The sequence below is a fragment of the Mya arenaria genome, chromosome 13 (genome assembly GCF_026914265.1).
Source record: "Mya arenaria isolate MELC-2E11 chromosome 13, ASM2691426v1".
Lineage (NCBI taxonomy): Eukaryota > Metazoa > Mollusca > Bivalvia > Myida > Myidae > Mya > Mya arenaria.
This window is the reverse complement of record NC_069134.1, coordinates 55632282-55644627: the sequence shown is the minus strand read 5'-3', so window position 1 is coordinate 55644627 and position 12346 is coordinate 55632282. Positions and strand designations below refer to the sequence as shown.

At 32.2% G+C, this 12346-nt stretch overlaps 1 protein-coding gene across 1 annotated transcript; it reads right to left on the bottom strand.

Moving 5' to 3' along the window:
- Positions 1 to 12081, bottom strand: LOC128215396 (low-density lipoprotein receptor-related protein 1-like). The gene is made up of 8 exons (XM_052922082.1): positions 11964 to 12081; positions 10477 to 10522; positions 9376 to 9504; positions 7559 to 7687; positions 2576 to 3085; positions 1838 to 1985; positions 1141 to 1268; positions 1 to 782 (listed from the first exon to the last, which is right to left on the bottom strand). The coding sequence occupies exons 1-8, from the start codon at positions 11988 to 11990 to the stop codon at positions 547 to 549; spliced, it is 1353 nt and encodes a 450-aa protein (XP_052778042.1). The 5' UTR covers positions 11991 to 12081; the 3' UTR covers positions 1 to 546.
- Between the last annotated feature and the right edge of the window lie 265 nt (positions 12082 to 12346).

Below are 12346 nucleotides of genomic sequence, written 5' to 3'. Positions count from 1 at the left end.
TTGATATTTATGATATTTACATTTAAACTGAAAGAAAACAAATTATGCTCGACACACTTTCCAATATACTTTTAAATTATGTGAATTTTAAATGTCATTATTTGAATAAAATACGTATATGTATGTCAATATTATCATGCAACATTGACCTAAAAGTATGTGCTTTACTCTTTTAGATGACGATCTGAATGTTATGCAGGACAGCCTTCCATAATGTTTTATAATTCTGGAGAAAACCTCAAAAATAATATCTGACATTTGGCCGAGACATGGGTTATAAAGAACGGATGGATGGACGGACAGTCATTGCTATAAACAATTATATCACTCTCTGGGACATAACTAATATATCAAAACGCCAATTTAAATCATGCGTAAGCTTCATACGAAAGCGTCGTTTTGTTTTAGTTTCGTTTGCTATGGCCGTTTACTGCCTGTTTGATCATCCACTTTTGCTTTGTGTTGAGATTAAGGAAACAGTTTGGTGATATTCAAGTATTTATTATTTTCACAAAATATTTCCCCGACTAGTTCTTTATGAATCTTTTATAGTGGAGACTCCATAGTGTGTTGACCTAATTTGTTATCAGATTCTTCCCTTGCAATAGCATGAATATAATCCACTTGAAATTGTCCTAAATCACCAAATAGTCCTTCCTCCTTTTTGCTTTTTCTGGCAGCGTTCAATTCAATGCTGCTATCAGATTCTACGACGCTACGTCTGGGATTTACTTCGTTCATATTGTCTTGCTCACAGATGTAATGTCTTTCTTCCATGGTATCTATAATAATTGAAACAAGTAAGTTCAAACCACTTTAATCCATTCGTAAGTCAGTAGTATCTTGCAAATATATGCAGTCAGAATCATAAAAACATAATCATACTTTTGATTGTTTCATAAATGTCCTTGAATTTCAGAAAGCCGTCTTTACGGCAACAACAAAACAATCAATTATTACAAATGATATTCTTTTTTATACATTACTTATTACTATTATTATTATTATTATTATTATTATTATTATTATTATTAAAAATTACACAAGCGTAATAAGATTAAAACATTTGTGAGCGATAAGCACACTAGTTAACAATGTGTTTAATGCGATATTAAATAAGTGGATAACATGAATATGTACCATCGTGGATGTCGGCATACACGTTAGAGTTTTGCCGTTCACGATACCCGGATTGCTGTTGCCTTGGTGGAACGCCAACTGGAAATACTTGTCCTGGCTCAATGCGTTCATTCTGCTGACGGATAAACCTGCGTATTCAAACAAAGGGAAGCATGTTCGCACCATAACAGAATAAATATAAAAGCTATATTTCATATTACGTACATTTGCAACATCATCCAACAATTCGACAATAACTATATAGTTTTCCTTTAAAAAAATAACCGAACAACATGTAGAACCAAATAACTTGCAATATGATGATATGATTTAAACAATTATTTTAACCAGTGCAAAATATATACTTAATAATAATTTAATAAAATGCAAGCGTAAAAATGTTTCATTATCCTGCAGTAGGAGAGTATACTGTTACATATCAAATAACGGTCTAAGTCCCGTTTTCAATCCAAACGTGTGTACCTGAAAGCTGTCAGTAATGAATATTTCAGAATTAGTTCGTGTATTCCAAAACATATCTAGTAATACCATCATTATCCTTCATAAGCAGAGTGTACCATTACATATCAAAAATTGGTCTGACTCCCACTTTCAATCTAAAGATGTTTATCTGAAGGATACTTTGCTGCTTATGAATACTTCAGAATATTTAGTTATACAAAAATGTATTTGCTACTTTGTTTCCTTCGATCCGTACCTTTTTCGACCCCATACGTAGCAGATAATCCCGCCAACAACGACAACTACAGTGAACATAGCTGATATGGCTATCAAAGTTGTATTTAAGGAGTTGACGTTCTCTTTATCGGTCAATTTTGTAGACGTAGCTTGCAAACTGCTCACATCTAAAAACATAATATAAAAAGGGTACTATAACAAAAAGAAATTGATCAGCACGCGATATAAACATAACCTGAACTTGAACAGGTCACTATTTCTTGAACACATTTTAGATATTCGACCTACAAGTATGCGAATTTAAAAATGTCTGTTGATCTAATAATTGTTTAGTAGTATTTGAATGGATGATGTGTGCAGAAAAAGAAAATGCTTAACAGTAAACACCAAAAATACTACAAAAAGAATATTCGGCCAGTAAATATTGCAAAATATGTGGTTAAAGTCCCTTTATGTTAAACTAAAGAGCGACTATATAATCTGCAAGTTTTTTACATTTGATGCCAATTGATTGAAATATATAATGAGTAAGCACATACATTTAAATGATCTTGCAGGATCACCGGGTATCATTATTTAGCATAAATGTTGATATTACAGAGGGTCGGTTAGTTATAACATTATCAAAATAAAGCACACTATTTTCACTCTGAAGAGTACCAAGACCTTTAAATAAAATTAAACATTGATATTCATAACAAGCATTTGTATTTTTATTTTCTTGAAAAGGTGTTGACATTTTCAACATAAATCTTACCCCCACAGAATAAACCACTCCACCCACGAGTACAGCCGTTTAAACATTCCCCGGTGGATGAATTACACCGGTTTTCATATGCGTTACTTTCACAGTTGGCACTGCATTTAGAGTTGCACTTCTTGTCCCAATAACCGTTCTCACATCCATACAGACATACACCGTTACTATCGCATAGGACAACTGAGGAATTTCGTTTGCAGTTTCTGCATGAAACGTTGCAAAAGTTTCCATAGTGATTGAAAACACAGCCATTCAAGCATTTGCCACTTTTTCTGTCACACCGCGGGAAACCGTCTTTTTCTCGACATCCTTGTCCACATTCTTGTGTACAACCTTCTAAATACGTTCGTGTACAGTCCTTACAAATTCCACTTGATTTATTACATGCCTTTTTTAAGCATTCTTTTGAACAAGTTTCCTCGCAATACTGTCCAAAATAACCAGGTTTACATTTACCCAAGCAACCTACGTCTAATGACCACTTCGAAACACAACTTCGTTTGAGAGCTGAAAACGAAAACAGATTTACAATATTCTATTCAACTTGAAAGGTGATGACTGAGTACTTCGCTCGACAAACACCAAAATACATTATGTTCCAGGACTCAAAAGTGTTTTTGTTGAAGCTTCATGCCAAATGAAACTGACCAGGCCTGAAGGAATGCAGATAAGTTCAATTATCATTTCTTTTGCTTTAAACAATATGATAACGTTGTATGTCAGTGCTTTATTATATGCTTTGCGGTGGTTTATTGATGAAATAACAATAATATTTCACTGTTTCAACAGTAAATGAACAATTCAAAATTTTTGTTTTTTTGTTTTGAAATTTTAGCCAACTTTAATTCCAATTCATATGTCAGCGCGCATTGAGCTGAAAAAACAACAACATCGACGTCACTACCGGAATAACGTTACATTAGCATATAATTTGTGCGCTTTCCGGAAAAAAAACATTATAAATTTTAGACATCAAATATTCGTTTCATTGTAATATCCGAATTTATTTCACCTCGTGAAAATCAAAAGTAAATATTTCACTCGTAGCTACGCCAATTGTTAAATATTGTTTTTTTGTGTTCTCTCGGTGAAATATAACACGATATTACACTGAAACGAAAAATTATCTTCTTATGCTTCATTTATTGCGTATTTGAGAAAGAAACATGATAAGTAAGTAATTTCAATTTTAGTTGCTTTGTTTTCTCTAAGTTGTTTGCAAAAGCAGTATGCTACTGTGAGAGAAACCGATCTGACCTCACTTTCGATGTATCATAACTATTACCGCAATTCGCCCATTTATCTATAACGACGTTCTACTGAAATATAAGACATTTTACAAGCCTGAACAATTAGTCCTTAACACTTTACATACACTGTATAAACAGTTCGAACACCCAATAATAAACTGAAAAAGGATTCATGTTTACAATAGAAATACATACTAAAATAAATTATCGTTTTAATATATAGCACATTTATATATAGAAACTATATTGGCGTTAAGCATGGCTGACTGCTGTCGATTTGTTTGGCGTCAATAAGTCGACAAGAATAGTTAATATTTTTTTGGCTTTTAAAATCTGAATGAAAATGAATATACCGATACAATTTGATACATGTGTTTTGTCCCAGTGACCGCTTGCAAAGTAAACGAAGGACCTCAAAATGATAACAATCTACGACACCAATTGCGTAACGGGTATTGGGTGCGTTTCATAGACGATCGCTAAGATGCTCGATAGGTTGTACGACCAAATTGACCGAACGACACCTTTTTATATACAAAGCGTGCACCTGCTTTCTGCTGATTATCATTGTAAACATACAAATGGTAAAAGGCCCTGGTAAACTCAACGATCAAGTTGCGGTTTTTTCCTGACCAAGGTATATTTTCGCATATTGTATCAGTATTTGAAGTTAAATCTATCCTGAAGCATATTCGCTGGTGTGGACTTTTCAAACAATGACTAAATATAGCTCAAAACAGTACGAAAATGAAATGTGTTAATTTCACAGGCCTGTCAAGTATTTTAACTGTAAAGCATGTAAGGTTTTTGTTTATTTACTAAACCGTTATTCATCTTAAACAAAGACTATGGTATAGAATTGTGAATTAATTCGATTGTTTTTTAACATGTCCTGTAAAACCACTTCGTGATTTTCATAAATGTTATAAACAGATTGCGATTTATATAACCGGCCCTTGTTTCATGCAATACGTGAATGAATAATATTAATATTAAATCATATCATGATATAACATTTACTAATTTTTCTTAGTATTACATTTCTAAAACTGAACACTAGTGCAAGATATGTGATTTTTTGTGAACAACTGCATTAAGAACTCTGTAACAACAAATTAGTTTGCCCATACAAAATATCGAGCCGCAATGTAATCATGTTCATTTTTTCTGTACTTATGACGGCCACCTGTCTTTACTAAGATGTGATTTTTGTAGAACTTTGTATATTATTTTCACATGTGATAATTCAAATGACAAAAATTTGCATCTTATATTTAAATTCATACCATTCGATACAGATGTACAATACCTACTAAGACAAAAGATTTACAAAAAAGTGTCATCACCTTGATTAAACATGTTCTGCCCCTAGAAGATCATTGTTATGGGCCTTGTGATGTTATTGTAAAAAACACAAACTTTAATGTTGGTTTGATGAATGCACGTCGACGTAAAATGAACAAATGAACACATTGTCACAAGGACTTTTGTAGAAATTCATTCTCAAAACAATACATTTAATTTACAGGCTGTGTGCACATGCTAATAAATATGTTATGTCCACTTGTTTTTCTAGTCTTGTTTGGCTCGGTAATGTTTTGTTTTATTGATTTTATCAGGCTGATGAGGGAAAATGATTACGAATGCTTCAAGCTGGGAATGGAAGGTAATTCCAAATAAGTGCGAAATGCGAAAATAAATAAAAAATAAATGGAAAATAGTTAAAAAAATTAAACAAAAATGGCCTGCTACTGAGCTTGCTTATGTAGCTTTTCGCATAAATATTTAGGCAAGAGTGGTGTGGTCCATGTTTCTTTCCTAAAATGGTTTATTGTTCAACACTAGACTTTGCTTAAAACTGGTAACAACCTTTAAACAGAATACAAGACACAACTTAAACTATATTTTTTATTGTTCTCTTTATTTTTTGCTGATTTTAAATATCCAATTCGATACATCAAGTTTTTATATATTTTTTGCAAAGTAGTCTTCCTACTGCTGTAAAGAACCAAACGTAGTTTATGGCTTAAACAAAACATAGAATAAATATTTTAATTAGTTCAGTTTAATAAGGGGGATGTCAATTATATTCAACTTTATCTTAAAATATTAGACTACATAATCATAAATGTGTTGTGCTGTATTAGGCAATTAATGTTTTCAGACCACTGAGACACGAGGATTCATACATCTAGAAGGTGCTCACAGTCGGTCCTAAAGTCACTCACTCAAAGGTATCTACAAACATACACTGGATATACAAGACCCAGAATAGTAAACACTATATTTAAATGGAAACAAACCTTGCAATTAATTGCATATCCTAAAAACAGCATAACACTTAAACGTGTGTTATAGGCAGAACGGCATTTGTGTTTACCTTGAAATCAAATTTCGTTTTGTTTCTCATTTTGTAGGTTTGACTTTGCATTGAAAAGCTATTGAAAATATTTTTTCAAAAATATATATGTATACTGTGTCATCTGTCATATCCAAAACTACTTATATCCTCCAATAATTTGAAAATCTAAAATAACTCAAAAAAGAAATCATTTATTCATTCCTATGACTAGAAATAAAACACACCACTATAGTATGTTCAAGTCACATTGTCATGTCAATCATTTTTATTAAGCGACTGTATTCATTTTTTGTACAAATTAAATGAATGTTTTGATATTTCTGAATACAAATGACTTGCTAATAGTTAAATGGCATATTTATAAACACAGATTGGTATAAAAAGCATCATCATCATCATCATCATCATCATCATCATCAGTATCATCACTATCAGCATATCAAATACAACTCTAAGAACAACACAAGGTCATCATAACGCAAACCAGGCATTTTGTGCGGATTTTGTCGTTAAAAATAATGCGTTAACGATTTCATTCCATGTCATAAATTCAAAAGTTTTCATCAAATTATTATCAATCTTGGTCGGAATACATGTCTGTATGTCATCTTGGACATTCATGAATATAGGTCTCTTTCGGTGGAAAACTAGTTAACTAGATCAAATCCCCGTCATTAACTCAACAGTGTGTATCCAATTGTTTCAAGAAACTTAATTCAAATACTTCTTTGCATGTTGTTTTGAACAATATAAATGTGGGCCAATTTATCTCAGAAACTAGATCACTAGCTCAAATATGAGAAAAGCACATATTTATCATCAATTCTACTTAATTTAATCATTTTATTTAATGTCAAATGCACTTGTACGCGTTCGTTTTATTTACATGATATCTTAGACACATATGGTACCTAACTATAAGATATAATAAATACAATTTGGTCAGAATGTTTGAACCTATGATATTTTATTTACATATAATTCTGCTCCAAACAATTCAATGGTACTAAAATCAATTTAAAAAAATACTTCCCAGTAACGTCACATCCGGTAACAATGCGGCGTACCGCATTACCCTTTTAATTCTTATAATTCTTATATAATTTCAAACCTTTTATAATACTGCTTGACTTTTGATCAGGATATTGGAATCCAAGATCAAAAATACCTATGGTTCTGTTCCAAACAAATACTCAAAAATAGTAATTTAAAATGTTTTAATTACTTCCCACTTACAATTCATCCTATTGATAAAAACATCATAGTAAAATGATAAATTCGGCTAAAATGCAGCATTCCGTTTTGACCCTTGTATATAAACTGTCATTGGGAAAATTCCCAAACACCATACAGACATAGATGACTTACCACAGGCTGGGGGAGATTCATCTTCCCCGTTTACACAGTCTTTTTCTCCGTCACAGACGTAAGGTTTTTTTATGCACTGCATGGAGACGTTACAAAAAATCTTGCCATTTTGACGGCATGTTTCCATGTCTGTAAAAACGAAACAATTTGCAGCACGGCTGTCACAAATGGGTGACGTGAACGTATGTTTTAAAAGAAAACAATACACGCAATAGACGCATTGCCATTCGATTTAAACGATTTTAATTGTTTACAATTATAAAAAGAGAACTTAAAAAACAAAAACATTGATGAAAACCCTATGATCATAAATAATACAAATTACTATTGTATGTTCATGTCATTTTGTCATGTGATTTATTATCATAATGCGATTTAAATGTAATTATATAAATACACTATAAATACCATTTATATATATAAATTTATTTATATATATAATAAGATATATATATATATATATATATATATATATAAAACAAGAACAGTGCCCAGCGCGCATCTGTATTCTATTATTCCATATAATTACTCTGTTAAAATGCTTTCAGTAATTTTGTTTATTCATGTATTGTTTCCAACTGTTGATGTATATTTTATTTGTTATTTGAATGGATCTAAAATGCAGTTTATTAAAACGATACGATTGACACTTTCAAATTTGAATTACGGATAGTCTACGTAAATAAGACTTATCAGTCAAATTAAACTGTTTCCCGAATGCATCATCATCATCATCATCATCATCATCACAAAAACCACCAACACCACCACCACTACCACCAACACTACCACCACCATCATCATCATCATCATCATCATCATCATCATCATCATCATCATCATCATCATCATCATCATCATCATCATCATTACCATCATCATCATCATCATCATCATCATCATCATCATCATCATTACCATCACCATCACCATTATCAAAAGCAGCAGCAGCAGCAGCAGAAGCAGAGACGAGAGATAATATAATGGAACGTTGAGAAGCCCACAAAAAAACCACATTATTCGCACTTAAGCAAAATATAAGAGAGATGTATTGCTTCAAAATCTGGACAAAATCATGCCACTTACCTTTCCTCGGTTTAACGCTATGCCACAAGACCGATATTTTGAATTATTAAAAACATGATTAAGCGACAAAAAGGTAAAATACAAATGCAAGAACATGTACCGTGACTTATTTTGATAAAATAAACCTGAATTAGCTCTGTTTCAAATGAAAACGCAAATTTATGGCGATTATATTCCGATAAGTGAGATATTGTGCAAACGGAAATAACACCCTGACATTAACGTTTTGTTTTGTAAGCTGAATATCATTTGGAATTTAGCGACGTTAAAATTAAATATAAAATATTAAATGATTGCATGTTTGCTCAAACTGCTCAGCCAGTTTTATTTCATAAAAAATGTGATACCACTCTAGCAAGTGTAATCGATAAGCAACTTTTTTTTAAATCGAGCCAGGCAAATATGAAATCTAACATAGGACTGCAAAAAAATGACATCGAGCCAAGCAAACAAAACAAAGAATGAAATTCTGGCAAGGGACCACGAAATTGACATCGATCGTTGAGAAAAAAATCAACCCTCGAGAAATCGAGTCATCCGATCGAATTGTGTAAAAACATATAGTAAAGAAATCGATGCTTTTAATCCATTTCCAACCAACGAGGATATGGAGCCAACACGTTTTGTCTATAGTAGTTTATATAGAATTTGACTGGCTGAATACATTTGTAAGAGCATACAATGGTAACTGCATAACCATTATCAAGAAATGAAAGACATGGATGACTTACCACAAGCAGGTGGAGATTCATATTCACCGTGTACACAGTTGTTAACTCCGTCACATAAACGATATTTGTTAAGGCACCGTTTGGAAACGTTACAGAAAAACCTGTCCCTCTTATGGCATACATCCATGGCTGTAATAACGAAGTTATCGGCAGCTCAAATTTTACAAATGTGTAAAATAATATTATACATAATTGTAGCTTTATGTTTACCATTTGTCTTACCAAAAGTCATTTGAGTAAATTACTACGTGCACTGCAGGCTTATTATTAACACTTATATGCATGCTACTAAATATAATAAGATTTTTATACAAAACATTGTTCCCGCAAAAATTGCTAAGAAAGTCTATGGTTGCTAAGGAAAGTGATGATTGCTATGATACAAGGGATGAAATGACATAATCTTAAACAAACACGAGACGAAAATCCATTGTTACAGTAAATATCTTAGGTCTGGGTATATCAGTTTTGGGCAAAAAAGGATTGCTATGTATTATTTTATTTAAGTTAATGCAAAAGATGTGACACACATGACAGGCCTAACATTGACTACAGGTGCTTTAATTTGAATGCATACAGTTGAGGACCATTACAAAATATTACTTGTCTTAACCTTTTTTTCATAACGAAAACTACTTAAAAAATAATTATTTACCCCTTCTTGCGGCCACGAAGTTAATTTGAAGGAATTAGGTAGACGGTCACACACGAAACGCTTTTGGTCTGATATTTTTTGGTAATTATGTGAGAGGTGTCTGACAAAATGGCTTTTAAAGTTGCTCATATAATCATATAGCTAGCCCCGCTGCCTGGCAGCAATACTGTTTACGAACCAATATGGATGACATTTTTTTTAAAGTTCCATCGATTTAATAGTTCTGGAAATACATTTTAAAAATTTGTCCGTCGGTCTCAGGAGATCATTTTCAAAAACGTCGGAAAAGCATATACCCAAAACTAATCCGGCCACTAGGCAACCATGTTTTTACACGAACCAACATTACCTGAAGGAATTTGGACGGACGACGGGCAGTGAATTATCACAATATCTCACCCTTGATCATATTTTGTTCAGATGAAGTAAGAAAGAAGTTTATTTACCTGAATCAAACTCTAACGTCTGCAATATCCATGGTAGTAAAAATCCCTTAAACAGACAATGACGTTAGATCGATAAATATAAGTACAAAAAATGAATATTGATATCAATAACAAAAGTATTGTAATCACTTTGTATGTTGCGCATATACTATTATATATACTATACAGACAAACACGTTTGCTGGATCACGAGTGAAACAAAAGCCTAAATAATGAAAACGGGTAATAGTAATAGGCAAAACTTAATAAATCCTGAGAGATATATGAAGGTATACAATTGTTTATAACGGGGACATTTTAAAAACATGTTTTTGTATACGTTATGCGTGATTTCGTTCCAGACTACTGGAAAAAAAATCATTAGTTAGCCCGACATATTGTATATTGCAAAACGTACGTGTAATAAGGTTTATTAAATCCCATGAGACACAATTTATATTTAAAAGCGACTCACACGATGAACAAATGTCGCTGCTATTAATTTTGAAACTTTTATTGCTGTTGTCACAATATGGTGGTTTATGGTTATTATGTTGCAATTATAGAAAATGCAACGAGGTTCAATATAACAAAAGTGAATGACTGCTAAAATAATGATAAAACTCAATTATAAATTGTGTTGGTATTCAATTGAACACGGGCCTTGTGTTTATGTAAAACTTTTATAAAACATTGGAATTTAGACGGTAAATAGGCATGTGCTTTAAATAAATTTACACATTAACAAAACCAAACAGTCAAAACCTATTTTTTAACCTTAATACTATACCAAATGGCTTTTGATTTATATCTGGAATACACTTTTGAACAGGTACAGGCCGTGGACATTGGTGGGTTTAATTTCAATCCAAACAAATGTCGTTTAAAGTTGTTCTTGTCATGAATATATATAAAAGCGTTTTGCTAATGTTATGATATGGTGACTGTGCAAACCAAAATATCGATTTCACATCATTCCTAGCCGTGTAAACATTGAGCCTATCAACGAAATGCACGAGGGCATTTTATTCCTGAAATAAGTAACTGTTGTTTTGGGAATGCCTAGCGACGTCAGAAAACACATTGTTTTGAAGGACCCTTTCATACTTTTCTACGTTAGTTTTTTTCGGTAACTTTTACCAAAGCACATTCACCATGCCAAAGGAACGCAGCCCAAATCACAACTTTGCATACAACTTGTTTTCGTCCCTTTTAGTATTAATGATCCATTTTCATTACTGTTCGTACAAAACAAGGGAAACTGTACTCTATGTCTTCTATAAATAGATATACAGTTCTGACATTGTTATTGCATTGTTTAACATAGTAATAGCAACACATGTTTGTCTCTCTTCTCAATGACGAATTCAAACCACAATCCAAAACGAACAAAAAGTAGTTTGTTTTCATTAATTTTACGAGAAATCAACCTCTTATAGAAAATGTACTAATGAAATTAACGCAACTTATAAATGTCTTAAATGTAATAATCTATTTAAAAAACTTACAACTAGAATAATTGGTATCCAAGTCATCGTGGCTAATGAATTTCCACTGGTCCTGTCAGGTTTTAAATTTCTTTGTTATAAATTGATTATAGCAATTCTGAACAAACACAACGAACTCGTTTACTGCAAGACGGAAAACCACAATTAGCAAAAACAATGACAAAGAAACAATGACAGTTTAAGGATGTAGTTGTCTAGAATTTGCGTCCGTGTTTCAATGCAGTTTGTTAAGCGTTTTCTGACCGTCAGACCTAAATGTTTAGATGATTGACAATGATAATAGTGTCATAATAAACCGCAGTCTCAGTAGACGATTTGCTCATTTCTATATAAAAAAACTTTGTATCAAAACAATAGAAGAAGAAGACTGGTATGCAGGTATA